The sequence below is a fragment of the Leucopleurus acutus genome (genome assembly GCF_964270905.1).
Source record: "Leucopleurus acutus genome assembly, chromosome: 4".
Taxonomy (NCBI): domain Eukaryota; kingdom Metazoa; phylum Chordata; class Mammalia; order Artiodactyla; family Delphinidae; genus Leucopleurus; species Leucopleurus acutus.
In genome coordinates, this window is record NC_139146.1 from 22,538,417 (window position 1) to 22,564,716 (window position 26,300).

The 26,300-nt window shown below is 37.3% G+C and overlaps 1 protein-coding gene across 1 annotated transcript in view; it reads left to right on the plus strand.

Moving 5' to 3' along the window:
- Positions 1-26,300, plus strand: part of PRSS12 (serine protease 12) — a 66,614-nt gene that overhangs the window by 12,708 nt on the left and 27,606 nt on the right. Inside the window, exons 2-7 of the mRNA XM_082838473.1 lie at positions 1,052-1,190; positions 4,257-4,435; positions 8,745-8,895; positions 17,611-17,789; positions 19,552-19,693; positions 23,334-23,530. Coding sequence (XP_082694599.1) covers positions 1,052-1,190; positions 4,257-4,435; positions 8,745-8,895; positions 17,611-17,789; positions 19,552-19,693; positions 23,334-23,530 — 987 coding nt within the window. The remainder of the gene's footprint in view (positions 1-1,051; positions 1,191-4,256; positions 4,436-8,744; positions 8,896-17,610; positions 17,790-19,551; positions 19,694-23,333; positions 23,531-26,300) is intronic.

Here is a 26,300-nt window from a genome sequence, read left to right on the forward strand (position 1 = left end):
CTTTTCACAGAATTTTATGAAATTTTTAAGTTGTCTGAGTTTGATTCTGTCTCTGCAAGTGTCCCAATTGCTGCCCGTCAGTCAGTAACCACTCTGAAAACCAATGACAATGAGAAGAGAAATGTAGGCCTTTGATCCACACTTCTTTAAAAAACATGAAATATATTTGATGTATGATATTATGTTAGTTTCAGATGTACTTACTGCATAGTGATTGGATATTTGCATACGTTATGAAATGATCACCACGATAAGTCTAGTAACCACTTTGACCCACACTTAAGGGATAAGACTTAAAATATTATTTTCCCCAGGGGTGCTTGAATTTAAATTTTGACTCTTTTAAGACTGAAAAGAATGACTCAAATCGTGGACTGTGGAGCAGCTGAGTGGGATGGTATGTAAGGGGAAGTGAAGTTCCAGGGCCATTCAGTTACACCCAACTACTCTACTTAGTGGCAGTTTCCCTAAGACTAACTTTAGGCAATGTTTTCAACACTTAACACCTTTCTGAACTTATAGACATAATCTTTAGACTCGTCACGACTAGTGCTGGAGGCTAAAAGGGGAAAAGCATTTTATTCTTCTTTAGTGGAAGAAAAAATCAGATAGAAGGAAGATATAACAGCCAATAAGAAGTAATTTATAAACAGAACATTGAATTTAGTTTCTCTTTTTTTTTTAATCTGTGACCTCATGTGAAGATGGAAAGTGATCTATAAATGATAAGAACTTAATATGTGATGTGATCTAATACTTGGGATGCAATTATCAGCCATTAGTCATAGTCTTCCAATTTTTCCCTTTGAAAATCATAATTGGACTTTGCCTAGATAAAAGAAAGTATCATTAGCATTGACATCAGGATGTTAATTACCAAAACCAAAAAAAGAGCCTGCTAAATCCTCATTTAAAGAAAGAAACACATGCTGTGAACAGTGAGAGACTGGATCTCTCACCCCTTCAGTGGAAAAATCATGGTACCAGTATGTTCAGTATGTTCAAATGATTATTTGCTATTAAAGGATTTTGGGATTCTTTTCCACTTTAGGGTCAGTCCGACTTCACGGTGGCAAAAACGAGTTTGAAGGCACAGTGGAAGTATATGCAAATGGAGTTTGGGGCACAGTCTGTAGCAGCCACTGGGATGACTCTGATGCATCGGTTGTTTGTCACCAGCTGCAGCTGGGGTGAGTTCGCCCATCCTTGACCAAATCTGTCTGATGATATCTCAGAGGAATGCTGGGCACCCATCATTACTGTGGAGAGGTTACATCTTCCTTCCTCATTCTCACTTTCCTCACTCTCATTTTTCTCAGAAGAGATGTAAAGAAAGGGCCCCAAATGGAAGGAGTGAGTTCTTTTACATACAAATGCGCTTCACTTGTTACTAGCCCTACTGACTAGGAAATGGGCAAATGCTAAGTGGTCCAAAGTTCAAAGCAACTTTTGGTCTTTGACTTTTAACAAAATAATTGTTCAGTGCTAGGAAGCAAGGAATTTGGTCCTAAGAGTTTTACTTTCTCAGCAGCCTGTGCAGCCTGAGGTTGCTGTCATTTGCTTTTAACTTTCTACCTTGAGCCACCCACAAATTCCATTTGTGTGTATGTGAAGGAGGTGAGGTTCACTCGTGCTTTCATCCCATGCTGGGTAAGGGGTGATATCCTGGGACATAGGTTTCTGTGCCAAGGAGGTCTTGTAATAGATGGCAGCTTCGCTCAGCTCCGGCAGCATCCACTGTCCTCTGAGAAGCTGCCGGCCCTTCCACGACTGTAGGCGCACTTAAAATAGATTGGTGTATGCTGACGCCCACCAGGCCCTGCACCTTTATGCCTCGTTTCAAGGGGTTTCCCAGGGGCAGAAGGTTACATTTTGGAACAAACGTTTTTGGTTTTTGTTGTTATTCTTATTGTTCTGTTTTTGTGTCTCATTTATTTTTTCTAAGTATACATGCCCTATACTTTTCTTGGTCTTTATCTCCAGAGATCTTTAGAAAGCGTGGAAAAGATCTTGTTATGAAGGTTAAAAGAACTGAAAGAAAAGTTTTCAATTAGCAAATATTTTGGATTAATAATCAGTGAGTGGTAATATCTAATGTGATGACACAAATGAAAAGGTTAGTCAACTCCAGTCAAATCAGTAAGAATTAAATTAAATTAATTAATTATTTATTTTTGGCTGCGTTGGGTCTTGGTTGCTGCACGCGGGCTTTTCTCTAGTTGCAGCAAACGGGGGCTACTCTTAGTTGCGGTGCACAGGCTTCTCATTGTGGTGGCTTCTCTTGTTGCAGAGCATGGGCTCTAGGCGTGCAGGATTCAGTAGTTGTGGCACACGGGCTCAGTAGTTGTGGCTCGCGGACTCTAGAGCGCAGGCTCAGTAGTTGTGGCACACGGGCTTATTTGCTTTGCGGCATGTGGGATCTTCCTGGACCAGGGCTTGAACCCATGTCCCCTGCATTGGCAGGCGGATTCTTAACCACTACGCCATTAGGGAAGTCCCAGTAAGAATTTTAATTTTCCAGCTAAATGTCTTCCCACTAGGAAGGTGGGGAATGAGTATTTAGTAAAGGCAAACCTTGAGGGCTTTTGTTCAGACTTGTGATGCTATTAGCGTAACTAATAGGGTTACCGTACTTAATTAGTTAACTAATCTTAAAAAATTAGTGTTGGAATAAATCAGGATAAAAGAAGGAAAAAGGGGAGAGACTACAAAGTGTTAATGGTGTTTAGGATGTTAATTACTGATTTTATCAATGAGTATTTTGTCTGGCAAACAGTCACTGGCAGGTGGGCAAGTCATGAAGAATGTTGACTTGCTGCTTTTTCTTTTGACGGCCTGGAGATGTAACAAATTTGTAGGCTGGTGTCAGTATCTTCCTTTATGTACATTTCTACCTGTGCTTTTATTACCCCTGAAAATCAGGGAAGAATAAAATTTTCTATGAGATTCTGACATAAAACAAAAAAAGTTACAAATGAACTTATTTACAATACAAAACAAATAGAGTTACAGATGTAGAAAAGTCTTATGGTTACCAGGGGGTAAAGGGGGGAGGGATAAATTGAGAGATTGGGATGGACATATACACACTACTATATATAAAATAGGTAACTAATAAGGACCTTGTATAGCACAGGGAACTCTACTAAATACTCTGTAATGACCTATATGGGAAAAGAATCTAAAAAAGAGTGGATATATTTATATATATAACTGATTCACTCTGCTGTATGGCAGAAACTAACACAACATTGTAAATCAACTATACTCCATTAAAAATTAAAAAAAATAAAGAAAACAAGAACATTGCAATGGAGATGTGAATTACAGTGGTAGGTTACTAGTCTCTTGATTGATGAAAGAATGTAAACTATCTTTCTGCAAACATAAACTTCAGATAAGCTGACCTGATTCCTTCTATCATCTCTTAGTACTCCATCAATAAAAAAGGATTGCACAATAAGAGCAGGGCGACCCAGCTTTATTGCTGTTAAGACACATTCATATTGTAGATAAACTCCAAATATTTACTGTTTGGTTAATGGAAGCTGTTGCATGAAGACAGTTCTAGAGATTATCATGTTATTCGGATAAGCATTTAATCTTTTAAAAGTGTAATACCAGTTTTGTACATATCAGAGTTAAAAATATGTAGATTATATGAGTTATTATCTTATTAATTGGTTTCAAAGTCTTGCTAGCAAATACTATATATAAAGTTTAAAAAATATGACTGGATTGCCTCTCTTGATATTATCTTGCTTAGACATGGTAATAATACTCGTTTTGAAAATGAGAGCCTGAAAGACTGGAGTAGGAAAGACTCTTCAAGCATCCAGACTTCTTTTACATATCAGAAGGCGGAGCTTAGAGAGGCTTTAGAGTGATTTGCAACTGAGTTCAGACTAGAATCCAAGTCCCACTGGGCCACGTGACACACTTCTTCCACAAAGCCACCCAGACTCCCTCTTTATTTATATCTGTAGTGTTTGCCCATTTTTTTCTAAAATCAGCCATAGATAGTAAAGGCACATGCCTACCATTAGTTATTCAAGATTAACTTAAAAGATTACCATAGGTAATCAATCCAGGTTCTGATCTGATGTTTTGATTTGCTTGAAATTTACATAATGCGTTATGCTTTTCTTTTTCTTCCATATCTGTCTTTATTGATTTCTTCCATTTTTAAAAGTCCTAGTGCTTTGATAAAAATTAGCCTACATTTGATAAACCTAACCTTATCATTGTACTTACAGAGGTAAAGGAGTAGCAAGACAAACCCCATTTTCTGGACTGGGCCTTATTCCCATTTATTGGAGCAATGTCCGTTGCCGAGGAGATGAAGAAAATATACTGCTTTGTGAAAAAGACATCTGGCAGGGTGGGACGTGTCCTCAGAAGAAGGCAGCTGCTGTCACGTGTAGCTTTTCCCATGGTAAAACAAAATATTTATTCTCTTGCTTTACTGTTATTGTGGTTTCAGCCTGATTCCAGATGATAAAAGTGTCTCCGTTAAATCATTTCCTAAAAGAGTTTAAATACAGACCTAAGTGGAACCATCATAGTCCATCTCCAGTCTAATTAGATAGTCTTCAATAGGATTTCATCTAACAATTGGATTTCCATTTGACCTCACTTTTTACGTATTTTCTGTTTTATCTAATTTGCTTATAGAAATATTATATACTGTATATGAAAACACTTAGTTTAGTAACGGAAAAATGTGATGGAATCAAGTTAAAAATCATCTTGAAACCAAACATAAAATACAGCAATTACAACAAAATATTCTCACTTTATAGAATGGAATAGAATCATGGTACCAGTGTTCTCTTTTGAGCTGTAGATGGCACATTTCATAAAACAAATTGCTTCCTTGGATAAGGGCTCCTTCTAAGCACCATATACTAGGCATGAGGTGATTAGAGTATGGTTTCAGTATACAAGTATGCATATGTTCATGAGAAAGGAAGCAGAGGAGGGAATAGCTGCCTTTCACAATGGCGGATGGGTTTTCTGGGGTCCATGGTTGTTTTAATGTGTGACCACAACCTGAGGCTACCACACTGTCACAGTATCCCTTTTACATTTTCCTTGGAGACAGCAGCCTGACCAGATGTCCCAGGTCTTAGAATGCCAGCAGCCAGTGCAGGGCAGTGGTTTCTGTTTGAGTGCAAGTATCAGGGGAGGAATTGAAAAGTTTCCACTGCAAAACATACAGAGACCCAATTTAGGGTCATTCCTGTGAATTGGCTGGAAGAACCAGTGGAAATGGTACAGGATATGGTACAGGTGTGTGCTCAGAGAGCTACAATCCTTTTGTGGGTAGGCAAGGTGCATATTACATCTTTTTTTTTTGCATGTTACATCTTGATGTCTTATAAGTTTTTCCTTTTCTTCCTTTGCCTCTCCACCTTTGGGTAATACTACTTTTGGCAAATACGTGTTTACACATTGCTACATCAGGGATGCTGTGAATTGGGCTAAACAGTGCACTGCGTTTTGTAGATATTGCTTACATTCTATGTTCAACCCAATTGATAAAATATGTTTAACATTTTTCAAGTAGTGAAGTAAGTAAAATCTTGAAAACAATCTCTTTTTTCCAGGATCTCTATCTACTTTAAAAAAAACCTAATTCTACTCTCTGTGATCTGTCCACTTGTTTATTCTCTGGTTGCAAAGATAAATTTAAGGTCGGTTGTAAGCATATATAAAACATAGAAGGGGGCTTCCCTGGTGGTGCAGTGGTTGAGAATCTGCCTGCCAATGCAGGGGACACGGGTTCGAGCCCTGGTCTAGGAAGATCCCACATGCCGCGGAGCAACTAGGCCCGTGAGCCACAACTACTGAGCCTGCGCGTCTGGAGCCTGTGCTCCGCAACAAGAGAGACCACAACAGTGAGAGGCCTGCACACCGCGATGAAGAGTGGCCCCAGCTCGCCGCAACTAGAGAAAGCCCACGCCCAAAAACGAAGACCCAACACAGTCAAAAATAAATAAATAAAATTTAAAAAAAAAACAAAAAAAAACATAGAAGGTTGAGATAAATTAGAAGTGAGAGTGAAAAAAGATGCTTTTATGGTAAATTAAATGAGAATGTGAAAGCAAATAGCTCAGCAAACATGGAGTCCATCTTAAGGCATAGCGGTAGACTTTTAATACATTCTTTTAGTTTGGAATTTACATTTGGCGTCTTGGCATCTAGTACTCTTCCAACTCTTACAAAGTAGAAGATCGTGTGTGAGTACTGGACGTAGGAAATAGCAATCTAAATGAAACGTCTGGGAGTTTTATTTATCCATAAGTTAAATATGAGTCAATTACTTCACTGAAATCTTTTTCAAATGCTTTTTTTGTGTGTGTGTATTTGTTGGGAAGATGTGAGATGTTGACTAAATTTTGTCTTCGAGCTTCTCTATATTTTCACAATTACTTATACAACCAGTGGAAAAACTATATGTTTTAAAGTAAAACATGACCTTGAAAAAAATGTCAGGTAATATGCGACAATGTTTCTAGGTTGTAGGTGATTTTAAATTTCCTCTTAAAAAATTTTGTTTTTCTGTTTTCTCCAAGCTTACCATGCAGATGGGGGGAGGGGAGGTAGAGGAGAATATAATAATTTAAGAAATTTATACATTTTTCCATCATTTTTTCTATTTTTTCCAAGCTTCTTAAAGGAAAAATAAACATAATACGCAAATTTAAGTTTATTAGCATAATTCAGTGATCAGTCATTATAAGAACCTAATATACAATATTGAGACCAGTTTTTTTTTTTTTTTTTTTTTTTTTTTTGCGGTACGCGGGCCTCTCACTGTTGTGGCCTCTCCCGTTGCGGAGCACAGGCTCCGGACGCGCAGGCTCAGCGGCCATGGCTCATGGGCCCAGCCGCTCCACGGCATGTGAGATCCTCCCGGACCAGGGCACGAACCTGTGTCCCCTGCATCGGCAGGTGGACTCTCAACCACTGCGCCACCAGGGAAGCCCAGTTATGTTTATTAAACCTGTCTTTTATCCTTTTACAAATTACAAGTGTTAGTTGACTTATGTAAGAAAACTATATTACAAGTATTAGTATATGAGTAGATGCAAATGTGCTCTATTCTAAATCCCTCCTCAAGTGTGATATTTGCATATAAATATGAATGTCTAAATACCATTTATTGACGCCACTAACACTGTGGAAGAATTAGGAGCATATTTCATGTGGATAAATGATGAACATTTGGCAAAGGAGTCAACTAAATTTCCTAATAGGGACCCAGCCTGTTCTGAAACTTTTACCATCTCACGTCCTTTACTCCAGAAAAATTAGACTGCCGTACTGTTTCCCCAATACGTACGGCTTTGTGCTTCTATGTTTTTGTTCATACTGTTCGTTCCCCCGTGCACTTCGGTTGAACTTCAGTATGAACTTTTGTTCATACTGTTCGTTCCCCCGTGCACTTCGGTTCATACTGCACTTCCCCCGTGTCTGACTTCTGAAATCCCATCCATCATCTTGGCCCTTTTCAGCTACCAACTTCTTCAGAAGAGATTCTCTAATTACCCGCACTGGGGAGCAAGCAGCCCTTCCACCTGAACCCCTGCAGGGTCTTCTCGATGCTGTCTCGTCTGTACTCATGTTGTCCATGTCCTGAGGCAGTATACTTCTTGAGGGTAGTGTCTGTGCAGTGCCTTTCTGCCTAATACCCGTTTAATAAACTGAATTGAATGAACAGATATTGCTAATTATTTTTACTTGTTTGGGATATCCTTTCTAGGCTTTTAGTTATCACTTGCCAATCCACTCAGTCAACAAATATTTATTACCTGCCTCTGTATAGCTGGGTATCTGAGGTACACAGGCAAAAGGGAAGGGCATTCCCTGTGTCCTCAATTCTAGACCAGGATAAAGAGGGAGAAATTCAGGGACTTGCCTGGTGGTCCAGTGGTTAAGGCTCCGTGCTCCCAATGCAGGGGCCCCGGGTTCGATCCCTAGTAGGGAACTAGATCCCGTATGCCACAACTAAAAGATCCCACACGCCACAACAGAGACCTGGTGCAGCCAAATAAATAAATAAATATTAAAAAAAAAAAAGAGGGAGAGAAAAATTCAGAAACTGATGAAGCTAGATAAGGGCACTGTAGACTACAATACGGAATTTGCAGTGGGAATCCTCTGGTGGTTCTTCACAGAATATGTACTGATTCATACCTAAATGAATTTTCAATATTGTTTTTTGAAGGTGTTGGTTGTGATGTCCACCAACTTGTTATAATGTGTTAGATGTTAACTTTGTCTTGATTTCTATGTAAATGTAAAAATATTTCTATGCTGAAAACAAGTATCTAATAGACATAAGCGCCATTCTTAATAATTACATATTGGTAATGCTCAAGTTACTGTAAATAAAAAACCAATGCCACCACCACAATGGTGGCAGCAACCCCGTAAAAATCAAATGGGTTTCCAATAACTGCAGTTTTGAGTGTGTCTTTTCTGGTTTCTGAGGTCCTTGGGGGAAAGTGAATTTAGACTATTTCCTCTTGAGAGCTATTTGTATGAGCGTAATTCAAGTTGAGGTATTTTAATTGGTAGAGAGTACCATAAAATATATTAGATATGCGGGGGTATGTCCATATCACTTAATAAATATAACTTAATTATAGAGAATGGCAAATAAATAAACTATACCTGATCTTCTCTCCCAGTGTGAATCCGTAGGTTTACTTTGTTGTTAATTTCACGTTGTGCAGGCCCTGCATTCCCTGTCCTACGCCTTGCTGGGGGGAGCAGTGCGCATGAGGGCCGAGTGGAGCTCTACCATGCGGGTCAGTGGGGGACTGTCTGTGACGACCAGTGGGATGATGCAGATGCGGAAGTGGTCTGCAGGCAGCTGGGCCTGAGGTTGGTCTTTCTTGTTCTTGTTTTGTTTTGCTTGAATTTTTGAGTTTATTATTTCCATACCCAAAGGTAGGTGTGTTTATTTATTTATTTTGCGGTACGCGGGCCTCTCACTGCTGTGGCCTCTCCCGTTGCGGAGCACAGGCTCCAGACGCGCAGGCTCAGCGGCCATGGCTCACGGGCCCAGCCGCTCCGCGGCATGTGGGATCTTCCCGGACCGGGGCACGAACCCGTGTCCCCTGCATCTGCAGGCGGACTCTCAACCACTGCGCCACCAGGGAAACCCGGTAGGTGTGTTTATATTGCAGATTTCTTTGAACAAATGGAAAAAGCCACCTTTTGATCTTTGTATTAGGCTGTAGGCTCCCTGAAGAGAACGGTTATGTACTCTTAGGTCTAACCTATTTGTATCTGAATTCAGCTGATTTTATATCCCTAAGAATCTAAGCCTTTTACCACTTTTCATCACGAGCCTTTACATTACTCCCAGGTAATGACTAGCATTGTCAGCTGCAGCGACTTAACCAGAGTCATATGATGAAACTAGTTGTTAGGCTTTAACTGAAGTTCAATTCCTTTCCTCCAGATACTGTCTAAACTTTTGACCTTTGCCTCCTTATTTGTGAGGTATGTGCTTAGAACAAAGGTTGTTTATTAATGTAGGAAGGAAATAATTCCTGTGCAGGATATGGCAATGAAGCATGTGCGATAAAAACAGCAATATGAAAACCAACATTAAATGTTGCTTTAGTTGTGATTATTTTGGAATAGTATGTCATAATTTTGGATCCTCTAACCCCTGTCTTTAGTGATGTTGAACATTGATATAGCAAGCCTAAAAGTTTCTCTAAAATTATATTAGGGAATCTTGTGAAAGTTGATATTTTACTTTAAATTAGAAAAAAAAAATTATTTAGCATGTCGTGGCAGGTAGGGGTGGGTGGATGTGGAGGCTTCTATATCTTCTCTATGTATCATTTTGTCCATTTAAGCATAATCTTTGACACTAGAGCATGAATTTTGTACCTTGAACCATCTACAGTAATTTTTTTGCAATTGTTTTTGCAGCTGACCCCTCTATTTTTCAAAACTGTATGTTAATATTGAAGTCTTTTAAAGCAAAATAAAGACGTTTCAACATTTTACCTCTAAATACTTCAGTATGCATCTCTTAAAAATAAGAACATTGTCCTACATAGCCAAATTATCATTATCACAACTAATGTAAATGGTAATCATTCTTAAATTGTCTAATACCCTGTCATGCTCAGATTCCCATAGTTGTTCCCACCATGTCCTTGACAGATGGTTTGTCCGCAGCAGAAGTTAGTCCAGGACCTTGCAGTGCATCTGGATGTTATGTCCCTGAAATCTCTTTTAATCTAGAACAGCCTCTTGTTTTTCATGACCCTGTCTTGTCGAAGAGACCAAAAACCAAGCCAGTTGTTTTGGAGACTATCCCACCTTCTGGATTTGTCTTGTTGCTTCCTCCTGGTATCATTTAGCCTACTCCTCTGGTTCTTGTAACTCCTGAAATGGGAGGCTAGGTCCAACAGCTTGATTAGATCAAATCAATCAAGTATTTTGGCTAGAAACCATCACAGGTGATATGTTCTCATCTTGCACCTCATCAGGAGTCACAGAACAGCTCTGGTTTTCTCCACTGATAAGGATAAGGTTAAGCACTGAATTAAGGTGGCACCAGCCTAATCCTTCACTGTAGTTTACATTTTCCCCCTGTAACTGATTCTGCAACCTAAATGCTCTTTCACAGTTTATGCATGGGAAAGGAATAAACATGCAAAGTCCTGTGTCCATAGGGCTTATAATTACTGGTGGTGTGTGATCTGACTGGTATGATCATTTTCTTTGGATGGGTCAGGAATAGGGCCAACTAGCTCTTTTTGAGAAAAACTGTTATTAATCATTAAATTTTGAGACTAGATTTTCAAAACGTTCTGACTGGGTATCAATTTCAAGACCAATTTTTCTCAAAAATTTAGATGGTGTCAGAGTCAGCATAGCATAAGATTATGAGCATGTGCCCTGTACTCAGAATGACCTGAATTTGAGTTGTATTTCTGGAGATAAGAAAAATTGCAGGATATCTCTTAGCTGCAGTTTCCTCATCTATAACACATTTCCTGATGTAGAGTTTAGTGGTTTTAAAGCAGTTAGCACACATAGTAGGTATACAGTATACATTGACTATAATTGGGGACTTATAGCTGAAAGATGTTATTAAACATTCAAAGAAAAATGTTATTAAACATTTCAAAGTAAGCTGGACATTTGGTAGGAGATCATCAAACACCATTCCTCTATCTAGAACTTCTATTTAGTTAGCTGTATCTATGAATTTCATATTTTTAAAAGACTCTAATGTGGATATATGTGTATTTACTGTGTTACCAATTATGGTATCAGTGGTATGCTAATTGATTTTCATGTTAGTTGCTAAGAAATCAATGTCTTTGCCAAAAATACAAGAATTTTAAGGGTATAGTAATGGCATATTTAACATTACAAGTTGTAGTATAGATTACTCTAAATTTAAGGTATAAGGCATTTATTATTATTTATATATTTCTGTGGGAAAAGGCAAGCTTTTGTTGCTTAGAAAAATGTGTAGAAAATTTAAATGACACTAAATTTTAGTTACATTTATAGTTATTCTAAAAATTCATGTTTTAACATAGAGTTCTTTCTTGAGAGCCAAATTTTCTTTTTTCACTCATATAAACTGTTGTTTAAACAAAAACCATGTTGCAAACAGGAGTCTACTACATGGAAAGAATGTACAGATAGAATCACAAGGAAGACTATATTAATGTTGAACACATGCGTGGGTTGAGTAAAGTGTTTACATCTTTCTCAGGCATTGGCTCACTGCTATCTTTTGTATGAGAAGATTTGTGTTCAGAAAAATGATTAAAAGGAAAAATATCTTCAAATATTCAAGGCAGCAAAGATCCTCCACAAGCCTATGTAATTACCAACAATCCAGCTTGGTGGAGATTTGTTTTTATTATAAGTACTCCAGGTTCTGAGCTGACATTGTTCGTTTGCTTTTCTTTCCCTTGATTTTATACTTCTCTCGCACGCTTGCAACAAAGCAATATTCTGCAACTGCTCTTCCCCTAGAATTTGTTTTGCTCACTTAAAGGCACAGTACTTTCAGATGAAGTAATTTTTAACGTTACAAGGTTGATAGCAGACGGCATAATCATAGCTTATCTCCATTTATGATTTGTTCTTAAGCAAATTTCATCTCAGTCATACTTGCCTTGTCGAATTCCCAAAGGGAAACTACACCATGCCTCTCTGGAGTGCTAGTTACAATTTCTTTGTGAGATGCTGTCTTTGTTGACCCGCATCTTTTAATGGTGTCTGTAGATTTTGGTAGCTGGCAAGCTTCCTAAAATGCAAAAGGAATTACTGTACTTATGATACTGAAATTTGATTAGCCTAGAACTCAGAGAAAGATGAGCAGGAAAGGAGGCAGCCTGATGTTAGAAAATTGAACTTGAGAATGCATATGTACACAGCGAAGTTTCAGGTAGAGACATTTTAATTGGAGTTCCTTTTGTGCACTTAACATTGAAGCATTTCCTATGTCTTTTAGAACTCTTAAAAGCGTAGTGTAGAACAGTGACATCATATTTTATGTGTGGATATGCCATAATTTACATAAGAATTTAAAATTTTTGAACACTTTTTCTTCTTAGGTTTTTTTTTTGCTATAAAATTATCATATAGAACCATACTACTGAGTGGTCAGAATAAAAATTCTTCTGGTACAATTAAAAATGTTTCTTTGGGGCTTCCTTGGTGGCTCAGTGGTTGAGAGTCCGCCTGCCGATGCAGGGGACACGGGTTCGTGCCCCGGTCCGGGAAGATCCCACATGCACGGAGCGGCTGGGCCCGTGAGCTATGGCCGCTGAGCCTCCATGTCCAGAGCCTGTGCTCCGCGACGGGAGAGGCCACAACAGTGAGAGGCCCGTGTACCGCAAAAAAAAAAAAAAAAAAAAAAGTTTCTTTCTTTGTTCTCTTATTTTACTGTTTATTAATTTCTAAAATACTTTATAAACATTACTGGTATGTGGAATTATTGAGCAGGAAAGAGGCCTTATATAACAAGATAAGAAAGTTAGGCCCTCTGAGATTACCTAAATCCCCTAAATCATACTGTGAGTGAGGGACAGAATCTTGAGATTTATGGCTTCCAGTGTAGGATTTCTTTTCTTTCATGTTACACTGTTTGCAAAATAGACAGGTGTTAATAAGAATACATATGAATATAGGGCTGAAAGAAATAGGTGAGTCAAGAGAGAAAAGTTAATTGTAGGAAGAAACAATGCTGAACACATTGTAGACAGACTGTATGTGCGATGCCATAGCCGTCTCAATGAAAATGCCCCCGCAGACTGCAAGAAAGACAAGTGTTTCAGGGTCTGCTCTGTAGCCAGACAAGCCTTACCATCTCATGGTGGTGTAATGCTGGGCTAATTATTAACTTCTGGACCTCAGTTTCCTCATTTGTAAATTAGGGATAATAACATCATGGGGTTGTAGGGAGGATTCAAAGAGTTAATACATATAAAGCTGTTAGACCAGTGTCTGGCATGCTGTAATCATTCAGCGTACTTCAAATATCATAACTGGAGATGGAGGGGGTTGTTTTCCAGGGAGAAATATAGGCTATTTGATCATTAAAAATGAGCTTTTTTCATCCGTATGTTACAAGTGCCACAAACTGATATTTGCAGTCAGAGGACCAACCTTTTATAACCTAACAAGTAATTATCTTGCACGATAGAATTGCCTGACTCTATTCTGTGTCTATTCAAAGTAGTGGCTAAGCCTGGGGATTGAGTTAGTCAGATGGTACTATTTATTTGCTGCTTTTTTTCTATGGAAAACAAACAAACTTTATATGAATACAGTCAGATTAGCTAAGTAGGTTTAGGAATGTTTTGGGTAATGATCAGACATAGAATCAATTCAGTGTTTATTGGGGATTGCTGCTATGTAGGTCAAACAGCTTTACAGAAAATAACCTAATAACTCCGTGTAATATATCAGAGAACCTCACAAATCTATTCTGCGGTCAGAGGGTAAGAGAGTAGGTAACACTGGGACCATTACTACAAATGAACTGCCGGGGCTGGTGTGGACATAATTTCCATAAAGGAAGGACAGAGAATACACAGCTTTATCGAATTCACATAACACTTATTTGCCTTTAACAACCCAGGAGTTTTTTTTTTTTTTTTTAAATTTTATTTATTTATTTTTGGCTGGGTTGGGTCTTTGTTTCCGTGCGAGGGCTTTCTCTAGTTGCGGCGAGCAGGGGCCACTCTTCATCACGGTGCGCGGGCCTCTCATTGTCGCGGCCTCTCTTGTTGTGGAGCACAGGCTCCAGATGCGCAGGCTCAGTAGTTGTGGCTCACGGGCCTAGTTGCCCCGCGGCATGTGGGATCTTCCCGGACCGGGGCACGAACCCGTGTCCCCTGCATTGGCAGGCAGGTTCTCAACCACTGCGCCACCAGGGAAGCCCCCAACCCATGAGTTTTATGTTGTTTCCCTAGTATTGCACGGTCTCTTGAAGGGCAGAGTCATCAGTTTCTTTGGTATTCCCCTGAGAGCCAGCACAGTCCAGGGCACCAGGAAATACTAGTGCCTGGCTGAAGGAATGTGTGTATTTATAAATATTATAATCTTAATTTTAATAGACTCAAAAATTAGCTAGGAAACCTACTTTGTTTTACATCATAGTTTCCTAGTCAGTTTCTTTTTTGGTTCTTGAATTTATTATATTAGTTTTTCTGATTAGTTTAATTAAACATTTCTGTGATCATTAAAATAATGTTTGTAAATAATGGAAAATATGGAAATATATAAGGAAGAAAATAAAACACCCAAATGGTGTTTTAAGACTGCATTATAGGACTTCCCTGGTGGCACAGTGGTTAAGAATCCACCTGCCAATGCAGGGGACACGGGTTCGAGCCCTGGTCCGGGAAGAACCCACATGCTGCGGAGCAACTAAGCCCATGCACCACAACTACTGAGCCTGCGCTCTAGAGCCCGCAAGCCAGAACTACGGAGCCTGCGTGCCGCAACTACTGAAGCCTGCACGCCTAGAGCCCATGCTCCGCAACGAGAAGCCACCGCAGTGAGAAGCCCGCACACTGCAACGGAGTAGCCCCCTCTCACTGCAAGTAGAGAAAAGCCCACATGCAGCAAAGAAGACCCAATGCAGCCAAATATTAAAAAAAAAAAAAGACTGCATTATAACATAGATGACTTTCCCCAGAGTCACTGTTTGGGGCTTCTGCTCTCCCATCCTGTGTCCTCCCTTAAGGAAGGGACACAGTTCAGAGGCAGTTAATCAGGCCTTTTGTTTTTTCCTAGGACCTCTATCACATAATCTTTAACATATTTGAAATACAGTATATTTCAGTTACTCTGTCCAGCCCATCTCAAGTCACTCCCAACTAACAAATATTTTAGGCTTGGTTTGTTATTTTTTTCGTGAGAATAAAAAGGCTTTAGTTTGTAAACTTTTAGCCTAAATATTAATGAAAATGATATTAAGGATATGTAAGAATGCATTCTTATTGTTTTAATTTGACCATTGTAAGGTTGAGCATCTTACCATATGGTCAGTGGCCATGGGTATTTCTTCTTCTGTAAATAGCCTGTCCCTCTCCTTTGCCCTGTTTTTTTATGTTGGTCATTTTGTCTTTCATTATGATAATAATAAGTTATTATTTATTTCTAGGAGTGTTTTTTTCTTTGATTGTGGTTACATTTTACAAATATATCTTCCAGCTTGTTTGCCTTTTGACTGATTATGGTGTATTTTGCTATACAGTAGTTCAAATTTATATGTGATTAAATTTAACTATTTTAGTCTTTGTTTTCTGACTTCTGGGTTTTTTATTTTTTATCTTGCTCAGGAAATTCCTCTTATTACCAAGGTTATAATAACTATGTTCTTCTTATTTCATTATATTACTTTTTAGCCATCTTCCTTCCTTCCTCCTTCCCTCCCTTCCCCTTTCTTTCCCTCCCCTTCCCTCCCTTCCCCTTCCCTTCCCTTCCCTTTAGGTCTTTAAACCATCTGGAGTTTATTTTTTGTTTCTGTTATGAGTTTGGGATCAAATTTTATATTCTCTCATATTGGTCCTTGGTTTTCTTATAGCACCTAATCTTGGCTCAGTGAATTATACCCATTGAAATTTTCTTTAACAGATCTTTTTCTTTCCTAGCATTTATCCCAGGGCAAAGATCCAAGGAGGTTGTTAATCTGCCTTTCTCCAAAGCTTTCCTATCTGGCTTCCCCATGACCTGCATTAGTCATCCTGTCTCCTCCTCCTCTGTTCTCCAACTTTCAGTGTTCTCTAAATCAGTTTCCATATTTGCTTTCATTAATCTCTTTCCTCTAGAGCAAGGGTCAATAAACTTTTTCTGTAAAGGGCCAGATATTGAGTATTTTAGACTTTCCAACTACTCAACTGAGCTTTTGTGTAGTGCAAAAGCAGCCACAGACAGTAAGTTGGGAATCAGTATGCCTTTGTTCCGATAAAACCTTATTTCTGGACAGTAAAATTTGAATTACATATATAAAAATTATATTCTTGTTTTGGTTGTAAATTCTTAAGATAGTTATAATGTTATAAGAAAAGGGCAACTTAAATAATGGGGAATAGATGCAGAATCATTGAAAAACAAACTGCAAGTATAAATGCTCTAGTCTAAAAATTAAAAGGCTAAAAGTGGCTGAAGATGCAATTTCTGAAGTCATTAACCATTTTGACAGGCAATCGTGATCTTCATTTAAATCTGGGGTTCTAGAAGATGGTGTCACGTTGAATTGTGGGAGAAGTAAATTTAGTCAAATAAATTTGAGTGAAGAGATATTTGGCCATGAGTAACAGAGAACTGAAGATAACAGTGGCTTAAACAAGACAAGAGACCAGAGATAGCTCAAGGCTGGTATGGTGGTTCCATAGTCATCAGGGCCCCAGTCTCTTTCTTGCTTGCAGTTCTTTCATTCTCAGTGTGACACCTTATGGACCAAGATAGCTTCTCAAGCTCTAGCCATCACCTCTGCCTAACAGTCAGCAGGAAGGAGGAAGTGGGACAAGGGTACTTCCTGGAAGTGATACATGACACTTTTACCTAAATGTTATTGGTCAAAACTTAGTCATATAAAATGAGTACAGAGCTTCAATTTGGGATGATTAAAAAGTTCTGGAGATGGATGCTAGTGATAGTTGCACAACAAGGTGAAGGTACTTAGTGCCACTGAACTGTACACTTAAAAATGGTTAAAACGGTAAATTTTATGTTATGCATATTTTAAAACAAACAAACAAACAAACTTCACTGTAAGGAAGGGAGGGTGGGAAATGTGGTCTTTATTCTGGATAGCCATTGTCCTCCTCCAACTCTGAGGTTCTATTACTAATGAAGAAAAGGGGAGTAAATATTGGAGAATAACTAGCAGTCTTGGAAAGATTTGTGATAGCTGAAAATATAAAGATCAACAAACAAGCAAACAAAAAAGAAATAGAGCACGTCATGTGTGACCTATGGAGTGAATTGATAAGGGAAATTATGAATTAATCATAATTTTACCTTTGCCAGGGGCAAAAGAAAAAAGTCAGACCAACCTTTGGTCTGACTTATGTTCTTATGTTTGTTCAGCGGCATTGCCAAAGCATGGAATCAGGCATATTTTGGGGAAGGATCTGGCCCAGTGATGTTGGATGAAGTACGCTGCACTGGGAATGAGCTTTCTATTGAGCAATGTCCAAAGAGTTCCTGGGGAGAGCATAATTGTGGCCATAAAGAAGATGCTGGAGTGTCCTGTACTCCTCTAACAGGTAAGAGCTTCACCCCATTAATCTTAACCAACTCTTGCCCCCAGCACCATTTGGGCTTACCTTCCCTTCTCCTCAATTTAGCTGATATTACTAAATGAGCTTACAAATAAAGCCCCCAAATAAAACTTTAAAAAAAGGTAATACAAATGATATATTAAAATGCTATCTCATTCATAGATATTTCTGAATTTTTCAGTTGCAAGTTATACAGTCCTATAAAGCTAGGTGGGAAAATATGATCTTGTTGCAATATATAGTACCCAGTAGTCAAAATCAGTGTGCACTGACAAATTTCATGTGTTAGGTATTATAATTCTATATTTAGTCCATTCATACATTAACCTATCTGGATTCTAGGAATATGTTTGTAGCTGGTAAAACCATATTGATGGGATTGTTGATTAAAGCACACTATTAAAGAACCAAGTTACCTTTGCTGTGCTCAATATTCAGACTATTCCAAATCACAGCATGCTTGTTAAGATATGTCTTGTGTTGCAAGAAGGACATTTCTGAGTGCAAATGAGTGTATGTGTATGTACTTATATGTTTGGGGGGAAGAAGAGGGAAATGGAGAGGCAAGAGAAGTTGGGTCATCACAAATCTGTTGTTTCTATAGTAAAAAGAGCTTGAAGAAAAAAATTGGGGGCTTTAATCTTTCTTTAAAAAAATCAAATGAAACACTTCTTAGGGACTGTGAAATGCTGAAGTTCTACTTTTTTATTTACATAGTTCTATACACACTGTTGTTTTTATTAGAATAACACATTTATACACAATAGAAATATAAAATTTACACCAGATTGTAAGCCAGAGCACTTCATTCTCTTGACCCTCCATTTTTTCCTCTTTCAAATGAGGATAGTCTTGTAATGTTTCTGAGATGGTCAGATGAGATAATAGGTGTAACAGTGCCTTGCAGACGGTGAAGTTTTACATTTGTAAGTGATTCTGTTGCTAGGAGACCTTCATTTACTTTAAAAGATCCCAGAAAGTCATGAGAAGTATGACTTTTACCCAAGATTATTTATGTTTCATTTGGTGGGGGTGGTGTTTGGATTATTTTGGATGGAAATAGCTTTTTAATATACTTTTTTGGGAATAAGTGTATTGTATTGTGTATCTGCTTAGAAGCTTTTTATGGAATTCTCTGGGAATTAATTATTCATTGAATTCACAAGGTTCAAATTCAGATTTGTATTATTGATAAAAGAACAAAGGGAAAACATGAACCCCAGTTTTGTAACTTACGAATGCCTGAGGAATAATAAATACCTTGATATGATATATCGATCACTCTTTAACCAGAATAGCTTTTTCTGTCTCCATATTACAATATTTTTTCATTCACAGTTAAATTTTTGAACTATTTCCAAGTTACTATTTTTTTTAACTTTTAAATTTAAGTGACTAATACTGCTCATACTTAAGGAGATTGAAGCCATAGGAAATTTCCCAAATATGATTTAATCTGGAAAAATCTAAATAACTACTTTGGAGTTATATCAGAATACGTTTTTCTACTTAGAAATAGGAGTACAAATAAAAAGGAAAGACTATTTTGTTAGGACAGATATGTGTTATGACTTTTACTCCAGAAACAATCCAGTGACCTCAGGTCATTGAACACAGTTCTAATGGAAGTTTAACGAAAGGCCTAGAGAGAGATCTGAGTAGGGTGATATTTCTCGTGCAATTAAAATGTTGTTCTACCTTTTTTGATAATTATTTGATTAGTCTCTATGTCTCCTTCTTGTCACAGATGGGGTCATCAGACTTGCAGGTGGTAAAGGCAACCATGAGGGTCGCCTGGAGGTGTATTACAGGGGACAGTGGGGCACTGTCTGTGATGACGGCTGGACTGAGCTGAATACATATGTGGTTTGCCGACAGCTGGGATTTAAGTAAGATCCATTGACAGGAGGCAGCTAAATGCCAAGTTGTATTTTTAAGAGTCTCATTTTGTAATCCTTACTTGTAATTTCTATAATACTAAAAATATATGTTCACAATCATTATCTACCTATCTATTCTACCTACCTTCCTACCTACCTTATCTACCTTCTCTATATGGAAATTCAACAACAAAAAAACCAATAACATTTTCTTTGATGATGAATAACCATATCTTGCTGTTTATCTCATTTGCCTTTCCTGCCACCACCCCTCTTCTTTTTGTTATAAATTTATTTATTTATTTGACTGCACTGGGTCTTCCTTGCTGCACGTGGGCTTTTCTCTAGTTGCAGCGAACGGGGGCTACTCTTTGTTGCGGGGCGCGGGCTTCTCACTGCTGTGGCTTCTCTTGTTGCAGAGCACAGGCTCTAGGCACACGGGCTTCAGTAGTTGTGGCTCGCAGGCTTAGTTGCTCCACGGCATGTGGGATCTTCCCGGATCAGGACTCAAACCCGTGTCCCCTGTACTGGCAGGTGGATTCTTAACCACTGCGCCACCAGGGAAGTCCCACCCCTCTTGAATAATGGAGCCATGGATGACTTTTAGGTCTCATTGTGTCTTTTCAAGTAAGACTGTATGCTTTGAATGCTCAGTTTTATTCTGATGCTTCACTACTATTGGATGTTGTTAGTACTGACATCACTGTATCTAAAATTGCAGAGAAGTCCAGTGTCAAATGCTTTGGTATTACATTATTTCCTTTCTCAGAATATGATGATAATTATCACTTTTATTTGAGAAAAACAGCTTTCTTGTCATGAGATGACCTTTAGAACTCACCCTTGACCTCACTCTCTTAAAAACTGAGTATCACACTTTGGGCGATACATTTCATGTCACACACATAATGCATTCCAGAGTAAAGACTTAAGTTGGTTGAAGTAACTGCAAATGATGCCTTTGAGCTAATATCTGAATGAAACCCATGAATGCCCATTCTTTCTTGTTTTCCATATTTCTGTGTCATGCTTGAAGTAATTGTCTCATGCTTGAAAAAATGAGCAAAATTATTTCATTTCAGCTTGAGATAGAGCTAATTGAAAATATTTATTAAACCTTAAAAATATGTTTTCATTCAAGCTAGGTATGACCATGTTTAAATGTATATTTTTAAGTTTGTAAAAATAATATAAAATTTTAGAGAAAGCTTGGAAAATAAAGAAAATAAAAATCTACCCCTTAAAAAAAATACCCCTCATTTTTCCATTCTTACACCATCATTATTATAACTTGTGTGTATAACTTTATAACAGCTCTAGTAGTAGATATGTAATTTTTCTATTCATGTTTTTTTTTTTAATATTTTATTGGAATAATTATTCAATTGTTAGCATGATATTCACGATAACATTATTCATAGGGTGATTCTTTCCACTTTTTAAGGAGATCTATTTTTATTTTTTATTTATTTTTATTTTTGGCTGTGTTGGGTCTTCGTTTCTGTGCGAGGGCTTTCTCTAGTTGTGGCAAGCGGGGGCCACTCTTCATCGCGGTGCGCGGGCCTCTTACTATCGCGGCCTCTCTTGTTGTGGAGCACAAGCTCCAGACGCGCAGGCTCAGTAGTTGTGGCTCACGGGCCTAGTTGCTCCGCGGCATGTGGGATCTTCCCAGACCAGGGCTCGAACCCGTGTCTGCATTGGCAGGCAGATTCTCAACCACTGCGCCACCAGGGAAGCCCTATTCATGTTTTTTACTTTTATATTATTACACAGTCATAATTTTTAATAACATAATAACTATTGAATGTTCATACTATCATTTACTTAATATTTAGATTAGTTTAATTTTTCCTGTTATAAATAATGACATCTTGAAGATATAGAAGCATGTTATTGACTAATATTTTGAATTTTCATGGGCAGTGCAGTTATTATTATATAATTGTCAGGTCAAGGGGTATGACATGCCAGCCAAATAAATATTGTTGTTTAATTAATAAGAATTACTCAAAAATATCATTTCATCTGAGCAAATCTCTGTTAGTCTGAGAACTGTATCCTGTTGTCACAAACTTAGAAAGATTCAAAAATACTATTATTTATTATTTTCATATTTTTCCTTATTAATTAAAACAATTGAGTGACTGATTTTTTTTCCCATATTTTATTTATTTTGTTTCACAAATACATTCAGTTTTTCTTGCATATACAGAGTATCAGAACTTAATGGTTTTAAAAATGTTCTCAATATTTGTTAAAAGTTCTAAATGTGTTAGAAGGTAGAATAAGCATGTGCTACATTTTCATTTTAGTTTATGGAGGAGTTTCTGAAAGAAAATACTCTTTTGGAATGAGAAAGGGTGAACTCTGGGTTTCTTCATACAAATGAAATCCTCAAGTAAAGTGACCTCCTGCTGTCTGTTATATAGTTGATATGGACAGATGGTAATCACATTGATGCATTTTGTGGAAACATGGTATAAGTTGAAAGTGATAGCAATATGGGATTAGGGATAATTACTTTTCTATCTAAGACTTGATTAGTCAGCACAATAGAAGTCTTAGAATGACTCATTCAAAGTTGCATTGTTTTAATTTATTGAAATGTTTATCTTGTTAAATAAATTTAATAAATAAGTGCATGGTAAAACAATTAGGAAAATTCATGGGGAAACAATTAGGAAAATTCATCTTTCAAACATAAAGATCTCTTCATATTCTTAGTACAGAAATAATAAAAACATTCAGTGGTGGAAGTGACTGACATAAAATTTATGAGTAAAAGTTTAATTATATAGGCCGAGAACTGAAAGACACTTCAAATATCTTTTAGCCCAGGAATTTCTGGAGATTTGTTTGTATTCTACAGAACAAAAGAAAACAAAATTGAGGGGAGGATGAATGAAGGTAGAGACTGACTTAGTTACCAATTTTTAATTTTGCAGATCTTTCCTATTTCTATTAATACATTTAGGATTTTTTGTAGTGCAGTGTTACAAATAAAGTCAATTGAAACACAAATATATTTATAAAAATCTTAAAAATCAGATTTATGTAACCTTATGAAAAGCTAAGAACATTGTCATTAATCTGATTTTGATGGGCTGAAATCCAAGTTTCATCATGGTTTGGAAATGGTGCTTGAGAAATCACTGAACTAATACACACTTTTTATTTTGGAAGAGAGGATACCAAAGAGGCCTAGAGAAGCTAATGAAATCAAATGAGCTTTGATGGCTCTTCAGAGGCTGATATAAGACACACATTCTTACTTTCTGGTCCACTGTGTTATTTCCATGGTCAGGAATTTGAGGTTTATCTCTGTCTGCATTCTCTGTGGTTGGTGGGTTAAATTGTAGACAAAACACAAGAATGGTTGGGAAAAAAGGATTAATTATCCACTAGTTAAGCAAACATTGTTGGTTAACTAGTGGATTAGTTAACCAACATTGTTAAGATGATCAAAATATGTGATGGAGATTTAGCAGATTTTTTACTGCTCTGAGAACTGAGTTCTCAAGATAGGAGAAAGAACAAATACTTACCCTCTGAAGTCATGCCACTTAATTAGGTTGTTTGTTTTATGTTTTATGGTTCCTTGAAACAAGAGACAAAAGTTCTATGCACAGTGTTTATTTTATTGCCACAGATATGGCAAACAAGCCTCTGCAAACCACTTTGAAGAAAGCACAGGGCCCATATGGTTGGATGATGTCAACTGCTCAGGAAAGGAAACCAGTTTCCTTCAGTGTTCTCGGAGACCCTGGGAAAGGCACGACTGCAGCCATCGGGAAGATGTTGCTGTCTCCTGCTACCCTGGCAGGGATGGACACAGACTGTCTCTGGGTGAGGTCCTGCCACAGCTCTTGAGTATCCGTATTTCAGTAACCACTACACCTCTATCCACTGGTCTGCAATGTGAAGCATTTCTCATCTTTGTCTATTTTTCTTTTTTTTGTCTGTTTCCCCAAATGCTCTAATTTTTAGTAATTTGCATTCAGAGAAAAATAGTCTTTTGAGTCTTTCCACCAATGTTATAAATTTCTACTCCTAATTTTTCTTTACCTGTAAGCCTAAATTTCTCATGTATCTGAAAGATGGATTAAAGAAGTCACGATGTCCATTCCACAACTGATTAGTCACCTATTCTGCTTCTCATTTACCTTGAATTCTAATGAACTATTTGAAAAAGGATTAAAAATAAATCAGAACAAAACAATAGGTCTCTTTCCCACCCTCCATGATTCATTTCTTCTTTAGTCCTGAGGCCTTGTCAATCATTGGTTACCAACCAGCCTTTGCTCTGTCCTAACCTAGATCTTTCAAGTTTCTCACTGGGCTCATAGGTGGATTCATTGGAGTAAATAGCCCACCTATCTTTCTAAGATACCCTGTTACTAAAAATCCACTAGTGTCCTTTATTACTCCCTAGTTCCAAATTTCTTCAGACTTACGGTCGGATAAAAGGTACCTAGCTCATCTAACAGTCTTAAATATTTGTAGATGAAGGTCCTTTTGTGAGCAGAGAACAAATAACTACATATCCTTGACAGACTTAACATCCAACAAGGAGAGCAGAATAAATACGAATGAAAAATATAGAGGGACATATACATGTATTTTTTGGTGCACAGATGTTAAAATAACCACAGGTGGTTCTTAAGTTTCACCTCAGGCTTGAATCAGCCCTTTTTGTATCCTCCTGTTTTGAGACTGTGAAGCTGGAATCTTCACATTATAAAATAATGGAACGTGTTGAATCCCACAGTATTAACTGTTTTGTGTACTTAAGTTTGTCAAGGTACGTGGTTGATTCCTCATTGTACTCTATCGTGTGAGATCATAGTGACTCACTGCACTAATCTAGCATTACACCAGGTAGAAATACAGCCTTTTACCCCATCCCTTATGGGTCATATTTTCAATTTTGTTTCTTTTTGTTTGTTCTCTTCCCTTGCTCCTTTCTTCTTATAAAGGATTTATGATCCTCCCAGGATTATGTGATGAATCATTGCATGTGGTTGGGGGAGATAGAGCCTATTTGCTAGAACTGGATCCTCTTAGCCCCAGAGAGCGGGTATTTGGATCATGGAGTGATATGTTCAGGCACATTCCATCAGTGTCCCAGGAGATGAAACACATACAGTTAGGACATCTAATCCTTTCAGTTCCCCTAAAAATCTTTAATTTTCCGAGGGTGATAATTATTAATAAAATATGGGATCATTATTATGAATTCTTTGGTCCTAATTTTGGTAATATATCTATTAACCATTCATTTGTTCAAAGGATATTATATCTGGGTCAAATTATCCTTTTGGAATAGAATCAGATTACCATTTATTCATCCAAAGAGATCATTACTTTCCCACTTATCAAAAAGGACTGCATAACAAAAAGAGGAGATCATGGAATAGTGGTATAAACAACAGCATTTTAAAAACAATTGAGATTTTTTACTTCCTTGGCACTGTGATAAGAGCTGTTAGACTATTACAGTTTTCAACTATTTGAAGGGTAACTTGTGGACCTTAACTTTAAATGTGAATGAAACTTTTCTCAAAATTAGTAGTAGTTCAATAGACACTTTCTAATTTGGGTGTGTGGTAGATGGAATGCTCAAAAGCAATATTCTAGGTCAGTAAAAGTAATTTTAGTAAGAATGCAGTTAATGCCTATGTGAATTGGGGGAAATTTGTGGGATGGTCAATATGTAGATTTCTCATTTTAATACTGCTTTAATTCTAAAGTTTAGAGTATTAAATCTTAGCAGAGATTTCTTTCACAGTGAGAGTGTCTCTTACTCAAATAAAGTTTGACTTTTAATTTAATGTATGCTAGATTTTATCTTTTTTCTAGGAAAAATATTATTTTCTTAAGATAATGTATTAAATCTGTGTTACAGGAAAATTGAAATAAAGAAAATTCTACTGTGATCAGAGTTTGAGGTATATAATTAAAGATGCTGTATACCCACAGGACTGTTTAGTTTTCCCAAGCATTTTATATTTATTTAAGATTTTAGAAATAAAACATGTATATTATTATTGCCATAACAGATAGAACTTAAGCGGTAGGGTGGTATTGATAGAATGGCTTCTGTCATTCAGTTTCCCTTCAGGCATTGAAAATCCAATGATTTTATAAAATGGATGGCTAAAATTAGGTTAAGAATACTGTATTATTATTTTTACAAAGTATGCAACTTAGGCTTTAAAAACACTTTATCATTTTTATTTTTATGGTATGTGAAAAGCTGCCCATAAAACAACTAGGGTGGAATGTGGAGGTCTAATTCCATGTACATATGATTTCTTAATTTTGCACCAAAGATCTAAAAAATGTAAAAATTGAAAAATTTAAGAATTTCATCTGTTTAAATTTTTTCATTGAGAATCTCTTTTTGGCCTTGCTCCTCTTGCAGAGAATCCCCAAATTTCAGATACAATAATAAGAAATGTTAAGTTTCAAATACACTGTGTTTTGTGACACACCTAAAACACCAAGATTTTCAGCTAATGTAAGCAGTGCCTAGAGTAGGCACTTCACAAACATTTGTTGATTTTGACTTTGCTATGTTGATTCTACTGTGATGCCCGTTCCACGAAGTATGATC